This window comes from Stegostoma tigrinum, chromosome 19 (genome assembly GCF_030684315.1).
Source record: "Stegostoma tigrinum isolate sSteTig4 chromosome 19, sSteTig4.hap1, whole genome shotgun sequence".
Lineage (NCBI taxonomy): Eukaryota > Metazoa > Chordata > Chondrichthyes > Orectolobiformes > Stegostomatidae > Stegostoma > Stegostoma tigrinum.
This window is the reverse complement of record NC_081372.1, coordinates 28,729,625-28,748,558: the sequence shown is the minus strand read 5'-3', so window position 1 is coordinate 28,748,558 and position 18,934 is coordinate 28,729,625. Positions and strand designations below refer to the sequence as shown.

General features: G+C 39.8%; 1 protein-coding gene across 1 annotated transcript in view; it reads right to left on the bottom strand.

Annotated features, from left to right (window-relative positions):
- Positions 1-18,934, bottom strand: part of LOC125461566 (peroxidasin homolog) — a 183,985-nt gene that overhangs the window by 11,964 nt on the left and 153,087 nt on the right. The window contains exons 16-20 of the mRNA XM_048550487.2: positions 15,736-15,893; positions 12,530-14,033; positions 10,738-10,872; positions 7,935-8,143; positions 4,189-4,312 (exon numbers count right to left, since the gene is read on the bottom strand). Coding sequence (XP_048406444.1) covers positions 4,189-4,312; positions 7,935-8,143; positions 10,738-10,872; positions 12,530-14,033; positions 15,736-15,893 — 2,130 coding nt within the window. The remainder of the gene's footprint in view (positions 1-4,188; positions 4,313-7,934; positions 8,144-10,737; positions 10,873-12,529; positions 14,034-15,735; positions 15,894-18,934) is intronic.

The following is an 18,934-nucleotide window of genomic DNA, read 5'->3' as shown; positions in this document are numbered from 1 at the left end:
GGATTGGGGTCTCAGACGATCAGTACTGCAATCTCTGTCTTTATAAATTAAACCAATTTAGATGTGGAATCAAAAGCTTAACTTCTAAATTTGCTGATGACACAAAGACGTCAGTTCTCACAATGATGGAGAGACACTGTCATTGTGGAACTGGCTCTCCAGGCCCAAATGCAGAAGGTTTGCCACCAAACACTGCACTTACCATCTGTGTTGTGAGTGGAGAGGTGGAGAGAGATGAGAATAACATATGTGTCAAATTTGATTTGATATACTGTTCGATTTGATTTATTCTTCTCACATGCACTGAGATACAGTGGAAAGTGTTGTTTTGCATGCTCTACAGGCAGATCATATCATATGATATGAAGTGCGTCAGGTAGCATATCAGAGTGCAGAGTAGAGTGTTACAGCCACAGAGAAGAGTGATCAGAATTGACAGTAAAGAAGTCCATTCAAAAGTCTGATAACAGCAGGGAAGAAGCTGTTCTTGAATCTGATTGTCTATGTATTCAAACTTTTATATCTTCTGTGCAACAGAAGAGGATGGAAGAGAGTATAAACTGAGGTGGAAGGGGTCTTTGATTATGTAGGTTGTTTTCCTGAGGCAGGGGGAAGTGTAGATGGAGTCAGTAGATGGAAGTGTGGTTTGTGTGATAAACTGTGTTGCGTTCATAACATTCTGTAGTTTCTTACGGTCTTGGGAGGAGCAGTTGCCATACAATACTGCAATACATCCAGAGAAGATGCTTTCTATGTGTATTTATAAAAATTGATAAGAGTCCTTGTGGACATGGCAAATTTCCTTAACCTCTACAGGAAGTGGACACATTGTATTTTCTTGATCACTGCATCAATGTGGGCAGATCAGGACAGATTGTTGGTCATCATCATTCCCTTGACACTCGTGGCCATCTTCACCTCAGCACCATTAATGCAGATAGGGGCATGCCCTCCACTCCAATCCCTGAAGGCAAAGGCCAGCTCTTTCATTTTGTTCATGATGGAGAGATTATTGTCTTTACACTGTGCCACTAACCTCTAAATCTCTTTCCTGCACTCTGTCTTATCATTGTTTGAGATCTGATCTACAACGGTGGTATTGTCAGCAAACCAATAAATAGAGTTACAGCAGAATTTGGTTACATGGACATGTATGTGTAAGGAGTATAGCAAGGGACTGAGTATGCATCCTGGTGGGGCACCAGTGTTGAGGGTTATCGTGGAAGAGGCATTGTCACCAGTTCTTACTGACTGCAGTCTGTTGGTCAGGGATTCAAGTATCCAGTTATAGAAAGGGGAGCTGAGATCTAGACTTGGAGTCTGGAGAGGTGTTTGTTTGGAATTATGGGTGAAGGTGGAGCTGCAGTCAATAAATGGGAGCCTGACATAGAACATAGAACATAGAACAGTACAGCACAGAACAGGCCCTTCAGCCCACGATGTTATGCCGACCATTGATCCTCATGTATGCACCCTCAAATTTCTGTGACCATATGCATGTCCAGCAGTCTCTGAAATGACCCCAATGACCTTGCTTCCACAACTGCTGCTGGCAACGCATTCCATGCTCTCACAACTCTCTGTGTAAAGAACCCGCCTCTGACATCCCCTCTATACTTTCCTCCAACCAGTTTAAAACTATGACTCTCTGATGAAGGGTCTAGGCCCGAAACGTCAGCTTTTGTGCTCCTGAGATGCTGCTTGGCCTGCTGTGTTCATCCAGTCTCACATTTTATTATCTTGGAATCTCCAGCATCTGCAGTTCCCATTATCTCTAAAACTATGACCCCTCGTGTTAGCCATTTCTGCCCTGGGAAATAGTCTCTGGCTATCAACTCTATCTATGCCTCTCATTATCTTGTATATCTCAATTAGGTCCCCTCGCCTCCTCCTTTTCTCCAATGAAAAAAGTCCGAGCTCAGTCAACCTCATGAGTATCTTTGTTCTCCAAATGTTCCAGGGATGAGTGTAGGGCCAGGGAGATGGTGTCTGCTGTGGATCTGTTACGTAGGTAGGCGAACTAATGGGATTAGGGTAATCTGTTAGGCTGTAGTTGATGTGAGCCATGACTAATCTTTCAATGCACTTCATAATTATGGAGGTTAGAGCCACTGGGTGGTGGTCAATGAGGAACATTGCATGATTTTTCTTAGGTACTGAGATGATGGTGGTCTTCTTGAAGCAGGTGGGGACTTTAGATCTAAGTAAGGAGCGGTTAAAGATGAGAAAATAAAGGAAGAGGGAGTTGTTGAAGGTGCAGAGCTTGGTAAAGGGACTTTGAATGGTGGGTAGAGGCAACCAAATGACATGCGTTGGTACAGATAGGGTGTTGTTGGGTGAAGGTTAAAGGGATCTTTTTGTTCTTTTATTTTATTCAGTCTTGGACAAAGTGCCAGTAAGCAGAGGAAGGCTTTGTTCAGACTTCTTCGCAATCAGCTGCTTCCACATTACTTCCGGGTTGCCAGCTATAACTCTCAGGAATCCCTCCATCCAGTCCTTTGAACAAAAATTTGAATTTCCATGGCATTTTCTCCTGGGTCAAGTTTGCAGGGCCAGGGATGGTGCAAAAATAGTAAAGGTTCAGGCCCAGATTTTACTGGTGTGGAATACTCCTGGCTGAGGAAGACTAGAACAAGTTACGAGGGAACAGTGATAAACTTGCAGAGTGGGCTATAATTGGCTGATGAATCCAACACAGATAAATACAAGGTATCAAAGTAAAAACTGAAATAAAAACAAAGTGCTGGAAAAACTGGCAGCATGTGCAAAGAAAGAAACAGAGCTAATCTTTCAAGTCCAGATCAGAAATACATTTTATTAAGAGTAACAGGAGCTCACATACTGCTTGGAGAGTAACAAACTAAATGAGGTAAAAGAATGAAAAAAATCTCAATGTACTAATATGCAAATCATTAAGAAAAGCGACTTAGGTTAATAAGATTATTTGAGAGCAAACCAAAAGTCTTCATTTTCATGTGCTAGACTTGAAAAGTAGGGAAGGTGGAGTAAGACTCTTGTTAGTTTGACCACTCAGGGAGCATATGTACAATTCTGGATGCTATCTTGTAAAAGTAAAGGGATATCAATCAGAGGACAAGGTAGAAAAACAAATACAGGAAAGACGTCACAAATGCAGGGTTTACACATCAGGACAGGTTAAATAGGCTGGATTTCTTTAATCAATGAAAGAGAAAGCTGAGGGGTGACCTTGGAAGTTTTTAAAATTTCATGAAATGTTTTGAAGTAGAGTATTTCTAATTGCAAAATCAGTGGTCATTAATATAAAATAGTGACCAAGAAGTCTTAATAGACAATTCTGAAGTGGCAACAATATGCAACTCACTTTCACAGGAAATGGTTAAATGAAAGGGAAGCTAGGTATGGATGTCAGGGAGGAGGGAGGAAAGGATTGTGTTAATAGCTTTGGAAATGGGAGAATGACATACTGTGCGAGTTGAGTATAAATGTCAGCATTAACTAATTGGGCTGAATGGCTTCTTTCTATACTATATTATCCTTGCAATTCTAGGAAAAATAAATTACCTTCAATTCAGTGAAGCAATAAAATGTTGTTACCAAATTAACTGCAATTTGTGATAATTATTGTGATCTTGCCTGCGACTAGTAACAATTCAACAATTTTATTATGCAACATACAAAACGATGATTTCCATTAGGTTTTAAACCACATTGTAAATCACAATTTCAATGCTCTCAATCGTCATTCAAGAAACATGGACTGGAGGCAAGGCTGAAATGCTGCAATGCCAACTTTCTATAACACTTTTTCTTTGTGTTGTGCCAACTAGAGTTGCCTGGTTGATAAATGTGTGCTACAGTGTCATTTTGCATATTATTTTAAAATATCAGGATAAAGGGGATGAAAATTGAAACAAATGATGACCAACTGAGTGAAAAGAAGAAACTAAATAGAACTAAAGATAAACAAGGCATTATATAACAAATGTTCTACAAGAAGACAGCAAGTTGTAAATACTTAACATTAGTTAAATCATTAGTCATGGCTAGCACAGAAGTTAATTTGATTACTCATATAGCATTGGCATTGAGACATGCCAGAACACAGAGTTAAATTCTCTTCTAGAAAGGCTTTGCTCAAAAACTATTTTGAAAATAGGATTAATTTAGTTTTACTGAAACACAACTGAAGGCTGCCATTTCAGTTACCTCTCACTTTGCTGGGTTGCCCGTTTGTGATTTGCAGAGTCGGATTCTGGGAAGCTGAACTCCTCTGAACGCTTGTTACGGAAGCTTTGTGACAGAGTATTGAATTGTCCCCGAGTTGTACAGTCTCGACAAACAAAAATATTACAATGTTATTATCAGCATCTAACAGTTCCAGTTCTAAGATGGCAATGCCTATTACTCGCTCCAAGAATTTTCTTCATGATTGGCAAAAATCTAATGTTTTTGTGCATTTAATTTAGAGAGTAGTTGACTTAATTCCCTTATTGATTATAAATCTGTCTACTTCAGCCTTCTACTTAATGACCCAACCTTGACAGCCCTCTGCAGCAAAGAATCCCACAGATTCACTAACTTTTTCTGCTTTGATCTCCATCTGCCAAGTCTTTGCGTACTTGCTGAACTGATCTCTATCTCTCTGCAGACTCTGTAAATTCACAACTTGCCTTCCGATCAATTTTTGTGTCATCTATAAACTTGACTAATCGTCATGTACTTTGCTCATTCAAGACATTAATATTTGTTGCAACTAACTTTGGTCCCAGATCTGACCTCTGGAGCACTCCACTAGTTACATGTTGCCATCCTGAAAATACCCAACCCCCCATCCCAACTCTTGCCTTTTATTGGCTAGCCAGTCCTCTTTCTGTGGTAATATACCTTCTCCAACACCAAGGGGTCTTATCTTATTAAGTAGTCGAATGTGTGGTACCTCATCAATTTTGCCCTCTGAAAATCCAAAGACCATTGCTTGCCCTTTATCCTGTTTGTTTTATCTTCAAGGAATACCAGCAAGTTTGTGCCAGGAAGGGTTTCACTTCACGAAGCCATGCTGACTCCGCTTGATCATATCGTGTATTTCTAAATGCTCTGCTCTTACATCTTTCCAATATCAGACTGTGTTAATGTCCAATAGAAACTGCTTTACTTCCCGCTGCCCTCTTTAACTAAAACTGTTACATTTCCAATCCTCTGGGGCTATTCCAGAATCTAAGGATGCTGGAAAGATAACTACCAGTGTATCCATTATCTCTGTAGTCACTTCCTTTAATATCCTGGGATGCATCCCCTCATGTGCAGGGGACGTATTTATCTGTAGCTCCATTAGTTTCCCCATTGCTTGTTCTCTAGTGACAGCTATATTTATTTCCTCAGCTACCTTCACCCTTAACTATTTAACAATTTTAGAATGCTATTATTGTCTTCTACTGTGAGGATGATGTCAGATATTTGTTCAACTCCTCTGCCATTTCCTTATTCCCCATTATCAAACCCCTAGCCTCTTTCTCTAAGAGGCCAATGTTAACTTGGCTTTTCTCTTTGTTTTAAGAGACATATATTGTTTTCATAGGAGTGGGAGAAAAGTGGAAAACAGTAACAAAAGTTACAGACAAATCATGTGAACTCACAAAAACAATCTGCATTTCTCTGCCAATGTATCATTTGGCAGAACTAAGTATTTTTTTTTCAAGGCAGCGCTCCTTCAAATTCATCTGTGCTCAAGTCTATTTTTGCTCTTGCCACTAGGTGGAGGCAAAAATGTCATTGAGCTGGATCTGCTCCATCTTCCACTTGGCTTTCATCCACAAAGCTAGCAAATAGCTGACACTTTGTCCAAACTCATGTGTACATTTGAAACTGGGGATTGTAGCTTGACACAATGTTTTAATTTAAACCTTGTCAAGCCAATGTTTACTCTGTAGTATAATCAAGTATTGCTCCAACATTCCTTCAAGTTATTCTATTAAAGTCATAAATGTTTCTTGGTAGTGTAACACTGTCAGCACTCGGGCTGTATGTGAGGAGGAAACATAGTCAGAAAGAACACATGAGCTGCTGCCTGATACAACCGCATGATGGAAGAAATTGACTGTTCTGTAGGGAATGAAATGAACTTTCTTGCAAGCATTATAAACAAACATAATGTTTTAACCATTTAAGTATGTTATTTGCACTTTATTATTTTTTACAGTCTGAATCCTCATCATTAGTGGGATTTACATACTTTTGGATAAAGCAGCAAAACTGAGCTCTTTTTCTTTAACTCAGATGCACAGTGCATTTTAAGAGCATTTTTTCTGCCAACAGAACTTAATACATCCTTTATCATCACACTAAACAGCCACACTAAAATTTAGGAGGGTTAAAAAAGCTGAACCAATTACACAAGCTCAATGCTGCCAGTGATTGTGTTCTATTCCAAAATATGAATTTGGTATGAAATTTCTAGAATGCATTAACTGAATTCCATTCCCATTCAGTTTGGTACAGTTCCAGCAGGACCATGGTCAGAGGTAACTGGACACCAGGGAGGTGCTGTACAGTTCCTGTTTCCAAAGAAACAGAACATAAGCTGCCAAAACATTGTCATGATACTCACTCTAGCTTATAAACTTAGTGATTCTGGTCTTCAACCAACTAATAAACAAACACTGTTAAGGATTTGTGAGAGGGAGCAGATTTAAATTTTCAAAACAGGTTGACAAATCATTGCAAGGCTAATATTTAGAAGGTTAAGGAATGATCTAATCAAGGTCTTCAGGATATTAACAGGGTAGGACAGGGTAGATAAAGTATTTCCACTGGTTGAGAAGTATAGCGCCTGGTTCTAGAATTTACGAATTAGGACTAGGCCATCCAGGAGAGATGTTAGAATGCATGTCTACATGCAAAGAGTACTGGAGATTTGGAACTCTGTTGTAAAAGGTGGTCAATGCTCATAATTCAATTGTTAAATTTACATCTGAGAAAGACAAATATTTACTAAGCAAAGAGTATCAAGGGATATGGGCCTAAGGCTGGCCTAGGCCACAGATCATCATGATCTTAAGTAATGGTGAAGCAGGCTCAAGGGGCTGAATGGCCAATTCCTGTTCCTACGTTCCTAAAAGATGGGCGATTGGATTTGAGCTATATATCAGATTATTAAACACCAGAGGTTAAACACAGTGTAGAGATTCCAGAGATATACTTTTCTCATCAGTTTTAGTTCTACTCACTCCACAAACTCCAATGACAGATTACTAGCTCCTCTTCATCTACACCCTGTCAAGTGTGCATCCAACCTTCCCTTCATTAAGATATGATCGTCGCCTATTTCCTAATTTCATATCATCTCAGACATTCCTGCCAGACTCTGTGAGATGATAACACTGCCAATCTCAAAACATTTCAAGTGGCTGTGTGGCGTACACTAGGCATATATTCCTCAAACATGCTATTTACTGCTGATGGCATAATTCTGTTTACATACAAAAAACCATCAAATATACCAACAACAATGGCTGGAGAAATAAAGAGTGTTTTTTTGCCAAAACAAGCTATTCACAACTAAACCAGGCATTAAATTAGCCCGTTCTTGCCTCTAAATTAATTAATTAAAAATATTCTTCCTTTTACTCAACAAACAATTTCCTCAATCTCTTCAGTTTGGGTACTTGTGGTGATCTGAAGAAGACAGTCAGACAGATATTTTTCCCCACTGCATGCGAGAACTGCCAGGGATGATGTAGCGGTCATGTAATGACTTGCTAAAACTCCACGTACGGAACCATTATTTGCTTACGTCCAACCACTTCACGATACCACGTCAGCAGAACCAATAAAGCACCCAGCCTCTGTTAGCTTTACTTTATTACAGGGAAGTCAGAAACACACAAGGCAAACTGCAGGTGAACTTTACAATGAGGTGGTAATTGAGATGAGAGTTCACTTTTATCGAGTCTTACCTTCGCAGCAGTCTTGCCACATGCGGAGGTCAATCTGTGGAATTTCCTTGCAGCTAACAAAGCCCTGAGGATAATTTGCCACTCTGAAGACATCTGGTTGAACCTGCTCGATATTGTCTCCATTGTCACATATAACTCGTGCCAATGAGGCTTGTTTTATCTGAGTTAGCTGGGCTGGAGTGAACACTCCTGGATTTTCATACCAGAATCTGAGCAAATACAAATGATTTCCCATTGATGCAACAGTTCACACAACACAAAAATATCACTAACACTGTTAGATTAAAAAGCCTCCATTCCTAGTGAAAGATCCTAGTGAAACAACTATTCACCTCACTGATAATCACTGGCGCTATTGATATGATGGGTAATTTCATTGTGATATTGTGAAATTGTGATACTGAATCTTAAAACCATTTTTTTTCCTGAAGTACAGAGGTAAGTACAGAGGTACATCCAAAGCAGTAAACAAACATTAGCGGTTCAATTTTTCAGCTGCTGTGTTGGCACTGTCAAGACTTTGAATTTGCTGGTCGTACCCAACTACTTTTTTATTTAGTGTATGAGTTTGGATCTCATCAGATTATGGAAACCTATTATCTCACAACACTCTTCTAAGGGCACTTTCAATGATAATCCTACAATACAACTGTTAAAAAGGCTATCAAGCATTTGGGGATATTTTGTGGTTGTGAAAATAATGATATAAATAGATGTTTTTCTTTCCTTGAAAGGAACATACAAGTCAACATGGAGTCACACAGACCAGGAAGGTTTCTCCTTCCTGAGATCTTTGCTCAGATAGTTTGGGGGGCTTTACCGACTTCCTCAGCACTCCAATATGTCTGATCAATATCACATAACCCCTCCAGGAATGCTCTGTCCAAAGGAGTTGCCAGTGAAACTTGTTAGATTTCAATATCATGTCCATATACCCAAAAGATTATTGTGCAAATTAGGAACTCATGGTACTGGAGAGAATGTATTAGGATGCATTGAGGATTGGTTAAAATACAGAGAGTTGGTTGAAATGGTTCCTTTTCAGATTGGAAAGACGAAACTAGTGAAGTACTAGAAGAATTTGTATGAGCGTTTCAATTATTTATTATCTATACTAATGATGAAGAGGAGGTGCAGAGTGTATTGTATTCAAATTTATAGATGAGAGGGCATGTTGTGATGAGGACATAAGGAATCTGTAAGATAATATTGATAGGCTGAATGAATGGGCAAAGCTTGGCAGATGTTGTTTAACATAGGAAGGTGTGAGGGCATGTAATTCGGTAGGAAGAACGGGCAAAGCAATAGCTAAGTGCCTGGACTCATAATCCAGAAAAGCATGCAATATTCCAGTTTTGAGTGGCAGTTGGTAGAATTTGAATTGAATGAAAGTCAAGAATTAAGAGTCTAATGATGACCATGAAACCATTGCTAGTAGTTGGAAAAACCCATTTGGTTCATGAATACCCTTCAGGGAAGGGAATCGGCCATCCTTACCTGGTTTGGCCTACATGTCACACCAGATACACAGCAATGTGGTTGACTCTTAGTTACCCTCTGGGGTATTAAATGCTGACCTAGCCTGTGAGACCCACCTCCCAGAATGACTTTAAAAAAGACAGAATTATTTTAAATAGAGAGACTCCAAAAAAGTGCAGCATAGATGGATCTGGGTGTTCTTGTGCCTGAAACACAAAATGTTAGGGGAACAGCTTCTTTTTATCCACCATGTCCATGCCCCTCATACACCTCAATCAGGTTCTCTCTCAACCTTCTCCACTCCAAACAAGATAACCCGTGTTTATCTAGGCCCTCTTCAAAGCTAAGTTAGTTCATCTCAGGACAATGTTCTGGTGAATCTCCTCTGCAACCTCACTAACATAATCAACTCCATTCTACAGTGCGGTGACCAGAACTGCACACAATACTTCAGCTGTAGGCTTACCAAAACCCTGTACAGCTCCAACCTAAACTTCCTGTTGCTATAATCTATGCAACAGCTCGTAAAGTCAAGTTTCCTGTTTGCCTTCTTAATGACCCTATGACCCTGTCCTGCTGCCTTCAGGGATCTGTGGACAAGCATTCCATGGTCCCACGTTCCTTTGAGCTTCCTAGTGTCCTGCTATTCATTGAATACTCCCTTGTCTTGTTACTTCTTTCAAAGTACCTCACCTCATGTTTTTAAGTTTTAAATTCCATCTGTCACAGATCAGCCTGTTTGACCAATCCAATTATATCCTCTTATAATTGAAGACCATCTTCCTCCTTGTCTACTACTTGACTAAGAGCAGCACGGTGGCTCAGTGGTTAGCACTACAGCCTCACAGCACCCTTCATCAGATGAATGGTCTAGGCCCGAAACATCAGCTTTTGTGCTCCTGAGGTGCTGCTTGGCCTGCTGTGTTCATCCAGCTCCACACTTTGTTATCTTGGATTCTCCAGCATCTGCAGTTCCCATTATCTCTGATCACACCCATATATTTTACACCTTGTTTTTGATCCCTTCAATAACCTTCCACAACTATCACAACATGGTCAACAAACTTTCAAAAATACATAAAATATAAAATGCAGATGGCAGATAGAAGTAGCACAGCTTTAAATGAAATTGATGAACAAACATACTAAACGTGTGTAGGTTTTCTCATGGTCCCGAATCCTCCAATTAACTCTAATGAATAGCAATCCAACCATCAATTACTAGCGGCACTAAAAAAAAATCAACTGAGAACAACTTTTCAGTGCCAAACATGTAAATGATATACTTTATCAGATGATTAGGCAACATAATGTGTACATTTACCTGTCTCCATCTCTTAGTTTACGGAACTGAGTGCTAAGCAGGCACAATAGCACAGGTCCCACTCTTGTTCCAGGTATCAAATCTTCTACCATCAAGGCAGGCCAAAGATCTATATTCCGTGGAGACCTATATAACCTACAACAGTAGTAAAGTTAGCCTTTTGTAAAATAATTAAAAACATCAGAAATACTGCTCACTATCCAACCTGAACAAATGGCCAATCAGAAATAATGTTTATTAAATAGCAAACCTTGCTTTGTTATTATTGATTAAATGACAGTGTATGCAACGATTTTGTCTATCTTACCCTTGATGTTTTTCACCAACAGTTGCCTAACTTTGCCAACATTAAGTTGCTCACATCTGCCCCTAACTCGAGTCACCATTTCTGAAGATGTTATCACAGTTTGTCACTTCCTGGATCAATTTTTACAAAATTCTTTGTGTCACCAAACCAAGACTTACTCAGTTACATTCCAACTCATCCATTATTCTATTATCTGCAGTTCAAGGTATTCCTATTTACAATCATTTTTCCTAACCCCGAATACTAAACTGAACTCAATACTCGTGGCCTTAATTATACCTTCTACCAAGGCTTTACCCCCAACGCCTCAACTTTGCATCTTGAGTTGTCTCTGTTTGACCTGTTAAGACACCTTCACCTATTTTAGCCACCACACAGGAAACTCTCTGGAACTTGGATGATGTCATCACTCTACCTAGCTTCCCAAACCATCTGCTCATTAATGTATCCAAACACATCTCATAGGTTTTCGATGATTGACTGGTGTCTATATTCACCACAAATTGCCTTGGGACTTTTAAAATTATTACTGCAGACCTTTATTAATGAGAGTTATTTGGTTGTTTATTCTAGATTGAAGATCCAATTTTAGAATGTATTGAGTTATATGAATCTGAAGTTCACATACTTTAATATAAAATTGCACTTTCACAACAAAATATAGTGCCATGTTGTCACAATAAAGAACAGGCTCACTGAATCAAGTAGTGTTTATTTTTCCCATTCCATCATTTACAAACGTTTGTCACTTTAAAAGTTGTATAGCTTGGGACTCGTGTAAATTTTGGTTGACAGGACCAGATGAATGCCACATCCTCTGACAATAACTTTTTCCGTGCTGTACATAGTTTTGAATTCAGTGATCTGAAAGACTCCACTTTCCAAAGTGTGACAGGTTTTGAGCAGTGAAGGTCCAACTTGTGGTCACCATCAATCAGTGGGCAATAACTAGCAATAGTTTTCTCCACTTGAACCATTTCACCCAGAGGTACAATAATGATAATCCAGATGGGAAATGGGAAGAGATACTCATGTGAAACGTTATGTTTGGGTCGCAATAAAGATAAAGTCAGCATAGTTGCAGAGGTATGTAGGTATTAGCATATCATAACAGCATAGGGCCCATTCTCTCAGTAGAGAGAGACAATTGGTGGTGAGTTTAACTAGAGGGTGATTATGCCTCAGGCAAGAGGTGAGGTTGAGAAGGCAGGACCTTCATTATAATCTCAGCTGGTCAGGATATTGAACTTATACTGTTAGCATCACTCTGCACTGCAAAACAGCTGTGCCATTAACTGAACTAATCAACCATGAAGCACTCCAAATCTGACCCAATATAGTGTAATGCTGTATGCAACTTTGGGGTTGTTGAAGATGCTTAATAGGGAAAGCAAAACTAACATTTTTTTGCTTATTTCTCAGAATTTTAAATAAGCAACACAAATTCCAGCAGAACAGTGTACTTTTATTTTATTATCTGTTTACCTTTCTAGCTTTTCTCGAATCTCCGGGTTCTTGATCTCATTTTTCAAATCTTCAAAACTCTGTGCAGATGTGAGGTTACAGAAAACCCTGTAGTCATTGTATGGAGGTATTCCATGATCACGCCCACGTTGGATATTCATTGCTGCTAAATCCAAGGAAACAGCATGCACCATGGAGAACAACTTTTCTGTGAGCTCCAAGTTCAAAAGTTCAGTTGGAACCCTCATTTTTCCAGGGACGCCAAAAAGGCCACGGAGAAGTGGATCGATACCACCCTCCTGGATAAGTCTGAATGGTGAGAAGAAAGCTTTATGCAATGGAAGATGACCTTCAGGAATTGGCTGGAAGGATTCATTCAATCGATACAGAATTGGATTAACGAGAGTGTGACCGAAACGAAAAGCTGCTGTAGCGAAAGCATTGACAATACCTGCATTGATATTTGGATTGTAGCCCTTATAGTCACCAAGTATTTTCATTCCAACATCTCCCACAATTTTGGATAACCAGTGTGTATATGTGATATGCTGCATTTGTGCAGCAACAATTTTGCGTGCTTCATGATAGATGGTCTCACCATCCCAATGTGGATTGAGCTTCAGTAGCTCTGTTGCAATTCGGTTGTGTTCACGGAACCACAGTGTGTGTATCGCTGTCAATGCAATATGCTCATTGGATCTGTGATCGCCTGCAAGGAAGCAAGGAATAGGACTCTCATTTGTATCCCTCATGCATTCAGTTGGTGGACCTGTCGCAAAAGGCAACAAATGTTTACCAGATTTTGGTACATTCTGACCGGCCTTTAATAGACCACGTTGATTAGTTAGATCCCTTAACTCCCGTGACTCATGCTCTGTGCTCCCATAAACATTAGAAGCGTCAATATAGGATGTCAAGTGATTAATCTGTTCTCTTGGATAAACTGAATTCATCAACAAGGAGGTCATTCCACTGCCACATACAGGACTGGAGCGCACAAAGAACATACATCGGCCATTCCTCACACGAGGATCATCATCTGGGATTAAAATTGGAAAACATGGAGGATCATTGGTGCAGAACTTGTTGCATGGCTCTCCATCAGAAAACCGAGACATACTTAGTGCAGCCACTGTTAAATCCAAGTCATGGTCTAGAAATTGACCCCATTGCATTAATAGATGAGTATACTGGTCATCTGCAGTGATAGTTTCAGTGCCAACTACTGTTGTGGATACCAGACGAGGTAATGGAAGAGGGCACCTACTGTCCTTTGGGTGCAGACTGGAGCCCCTGGGAAGGTTAAATCCATTTTCATAGACTGGCTTCAGAAGTCTTTCAAAAGCAGTCAGAGATGCTCCCCACATTGGATGCTGCAGGTTATTACAAGTACCATCGTGTGTTCTATACTTTTGGTGAAAACAAACATCTGCACAGTCAGGGGAACGTCTGTGAGTTGTACAGCCTGAAATATTAGCTATCATGTTAAGGTACCGTGGAGAAACCAGATCGTTATAGCGATAACCTAAAAATGAATTTTGAAACAAAACAAAATCAGAACCAATTGTAATAACTTTGCACAGACAATATTTGAAATGACTCTAGATATATGAAATTCTCTCACAACACATTTGGAAGTATCAAAATAATTCCACTATTCCACAGCTTAAGATCTCAGTGTTTCTTCATTCATAGCAGGACTTCAATACATTGTTTTGCAAGTTGCTTGTTCTTTTGCTAGACCACTCAGTTGATTTTGAGGTACATTTCCTGAAGCACAAATATGTACTAAGGTGCTGCAGAATGTAGATTCACTTTTTGAATACTACAGCAATGGTGCTACCAGCATACCAATGTCAGAATACATTGTTGTCTTTACTGAATCAGTTTTCTGCACCATTGTATATTGTGTATATGAAATATTACAATTGTTGCTGTAAGCAATTAGCAAAAAAAAGGTAATGGAATAGTGTTATGCATTTGTGAATACTCATGATTTTTCTTACCATTAACGTTACACCTAAGTATCAATATCGAATAGCAACTATCCTGCACAAATACAATCATGGAAAGAAAATAAAACTAATTAGGACCAAAAACACAAACTATCTACAGGCCTTACATCATTTGTGTTTATTTATAATTCTGAACCTTTTTTTAAATTTGCAGCATAGACAAAGAAGTATTGATAGATAAGTACCAGTAAATTTTCATCTAAGCTTCAACTCTTCACTGGAAAAGATGTCAAAGGCAAGGGTAGGGATGGGAATGGGGCCCATGAGGCAGGTGTCATGTTGAAAGAAATAAGTATTTCCTGAGGTGATAATGGGAACTGCAGATGCTGGAGAATCCAAGATAACAAAGTGTGAAGCTGGATGAACACAGCAGGCCAAGCAGCATCTCAGGAGCACAAAAGCTGACGTTTCGGGCCTAGACCCTTCATCAGAGATCCTCTCTGATGAAGGGTCTAGGCCTGAAACGTCAGCTTTTGTGCTCCTGAAATGCTGCTTGGCCTGCTGTGTTCATCCAGCTTCACACTTTGTCATCCAGTATTTCCTAAGGTATTGATTTTGAGACTACCATTCTTTAAAATTTACACAACTGAGGTGGATCTGTAAATCAAAAGATTATGATATATGGAGAAACTGGCCTCTTCAATCTTGAAGTAAGACAGCTAAAATGGGACCTTAAGGGATGCATAAAAGGTAATATTTGGTGTAATGGAACTCATAATTTCAAAGTGGACTAAGATAACAAAAAAACGCTAAAACTGTAATTTAGGACAAAAAAAAACAAGAAAAGATTAATGTTCAGAACAGTCTTCTCGATAGTGGAATGGCTCTAAAAGCATTGGATCGAATCAGGGTGCTGTGGTTTGGCTAAGTATTTTAATAACTGGATGCGTTAAGTAATGTGAAATGGTTTAGCTTTAAATTACAACTGACGGTCTATGTGTGAAAACATAAACCCTCCTTTTTGAAGATCCTCTTGTACATTTCCAACATACATTTATTTGTTAAATTTTCCTTTCTCCCACCTGCAGCAAGATTCCTATGCCACTTGGAAAATGACAGCGCAATAAAACAGTTTTAACTTTAAAAAGATTGTCGCATGTTGACTGTGTCACAGTATGTAACAGTTTTCAAGTTATGGTGCAAATAGTGAACTAATGAACAGAAACCACTAATATCACAAATTTGTTTGATTGGAAATCTATTGGCACTTACTTGTATTATTAAGGTTCACAGTTAGACCTTGCTGAACATGTTCCTGAATCAATTGTAGTGTTCTCTCAAAGATTTCACCTGCTCTTGCTGCTTCCACAGTATAGGGGTCACGTGGGTAACGGAATAGGGCCAATAGATCATTTGGGGTACGTGGGCGCCTGTGAAATACAAGGCAAAACTCATTTTCTGGAAAGCTTGGCTGCTAGAATGATAAAAAACTTAACTGCAACAAAACTGGAAAGCATTTGATAGAATTCTTGGATACCAGTTCAAAGCAGAATGCAGACAAATCCTCTGCACTGCCAACAATAACAAATAGGCAATTAAAATTTGAGAACAGACTTAGAATGTTTCAACCCCAAGGCCTACAGTCTTTCACTTTTACTGTTTATAGATGAGTACCAGATATCCCAAGGGAATTTCAGAATGGGCAAACCAGCAAACAAGTTCAATTAAACCTCTAGAACATGTACAATGTAACCTACACAGGCTCCACAACTCCACCCCTCCATATCTGGCTGTTGGATGGGCAGTGGCCAAAAGGAAGCCGTAGTACACAAAAGACTAGTTGTACCCGCTATTCATGATAGTAGATCAGAACATGACTAGGATGGTGACTCGTCTTGCAATCCCAGAGATGGCACCTAGAATGTTATGGATTGTGTTCAAGTAACACTCCCAACTTTTCCCCAGATTCCCTTCTCAGAGTGTAACTCTTGCTCTGAGCAGCAAGATTTCTCTGTGCCCATGTGGTGAAAACAATTCTTCCCATAATAAACATGACTGAAGCATACGTGGACATACCCAAGTTTCAATGAGTAATATTTGGTCTTTATCTTGAACAGGACTAACACCAAACAATTCGTTGGCCCACTCTTGGATGCTCATTCAGCAAAAGCTTCCACAGCAATATACCCACCATCCATGGTTACAATCTATTCATGAAAGTGCACTGTTTCTGACAGAGTGCTCCAGTTTATTTCAATAAAACATACTTGAAGAGTAAACTGTTTTTATCTTTCAGAAGTAATAGTATGTTATGACACTTGGTGATGGAAAAAAATATCAAATGTTCACAAAGATTTTCTTTCCCTTTCTTCATTTACGAGATGAGGGCGTCACTGACCAGGCAGCATTTATTTCCCACCCCTAATTGCCCAGGGCGCAGTTCAGAGTCAACCACATTGCTGTGGGTCTGGAGTCACGTGTAGGCCAGACCAGGTAAGGATGGCAGTTTCCTTCCCTGAAGGACATTAGTGAACCAGATGGGTTTTTCCAACTATTGACAATAGATTCATAGTCATCATTAAATTCTTAATTCCAGGTTTGTATTTGAATTCAAATTCCAGCATCTGCGGTGGGAGGATTTGGCCCCGGTTCACCAGACATTATTTGGGTCTCTGGACTAACTGTCCAGCGAAAATACCACGAGGCTATTGCCACCCCAATTTCTGCACTGTGACATATGCCTTTCTATGTTCTGTTGCCTATCATTTCTAAACTTGTTTGACCATGATCTGGTAAGCTCTCCTTTTACTCCAATAACTTGATCTCACAGATTTATGAGGTTGAAGGCTGAACACATTTAAATGTCACTGCAAGACCCCAATTTGTAAGAATTCAACCCACATTGGCAAACATGCAATGTTGTGATTTCCTCATTTTATAAAAATCACTTATTTACATTGAAACAAAACATTTTCTTTGGGTAACAACTTATTTTGCCCAATTTTCTAAGAAAATTTAAAGTGCAATCAGACTGCTGTTATTCTGAAGGCCAGTCTTGTTTTCACATTGCTTCTCAAGCAGTTGTACAGATCTAAACACATAGAGCAGTGAGCCTTACCTCAGTTGTTGGTAAAGTGTTGGAAAAGGTTATAAGGGATAGGATTTATAATCATCTAGAAAAGAATAAATTGATTAGGGATAGTCAGCACGGTTTTGTGAAGGGAAGGTCATGCCTCACAAACCTTATTGAGTTCTTTGAGAAGGTGACCAAACAGGTAGATGAGAGTAAACCGGATGATGTGGTGTATATGGATTTCAGCAAGGCGTTCGATAAGGTTCCCCACAATAGGCTATTGTACAAAATGCAGAGGAATGGAATGGTGGGAGATATAGCAGTGTGGATCGGAAATTGGCTTGCTGAAAGAAGACAGAGGGTGGTAGTTGATGGGAAATGTTCATCCTGGAGACCAGTTACTGGTGGTGTACCGCAAGGGTCGGTGTTGGGTCCACTGCTGTTTGTCATTTTTATAAATGACCTGGATGAGGGCGTAGAAGGATGGGTTAGTAAATTTGCAGACAACACTAAGGTCGGTGGAGTTGTGGATAGTGATGAAGGATGCTGTAGGTTGCAGAGAGACATAGATAAGCTGCAGAGCTGGGCTGAGAGGTGGCAAATGGAGTTTAATGCAGACAAGTGTGAGGTGATGCACTTTGGTAGGAGTAACCGGAAGGCAAAGTACAGGGCTAATGGTAAGATTCTTAGCAGTGTAGATGAGCAGAGAGATCTCGGTGTCCATGTACACAGATCCTTGAAAGTTGCCACCCAGGTTGACAGGGCTGTTAAGAAGGCATACAGTGTTTTAGCTTTTATTAATAGAGGGATCGAGTTCTGGAACCAAGAGGTTATGGTGAAGCTGTACAAAACACTGGTGCGGCCGCACTTGGAGTATTGTGTACAGTTCTGGTCACCGCATTATAAGAAGGATGTGGAAGCTTTGGAAAGGGTGCAGAGGAGATTTAGTAGGATGTTGCCTGGTATGGAGGGAAGGTCTTACGAGGAAAGGCTGTGGGACTTGAGGCTGTTGTCATTAGAGAGAAGAAGGTTGAGAGGTGACTTAATTGAAACATATAAAATAATCAGAGGGTTAGATAGGGTGGATAGGGAGAGCCTTTTTCCTAGGATGGTGATGGCGAGCACAAGGGGGCATAGCTTTAAATTGAGGGGTGAAAGATATAGGACAGATGTCAGAGGTAGTTTCTTTACTCAGAGAGTAGTAAGGGAATGGAACGCTTTTGTCTGCAACGGTAGTAGATTCGCCAACTTTAGGTACATTTAAGTCGTCATTGGACAAGCATATGGACGTACATGGAATACTGTAGGTTAGATGGACTTGAGATCGGTATGACAGGTCGGCACAACATTGAGGGCCGAAGGGCCTGTACTGTGCTGTAATGTTCTATGTTCTTTGGT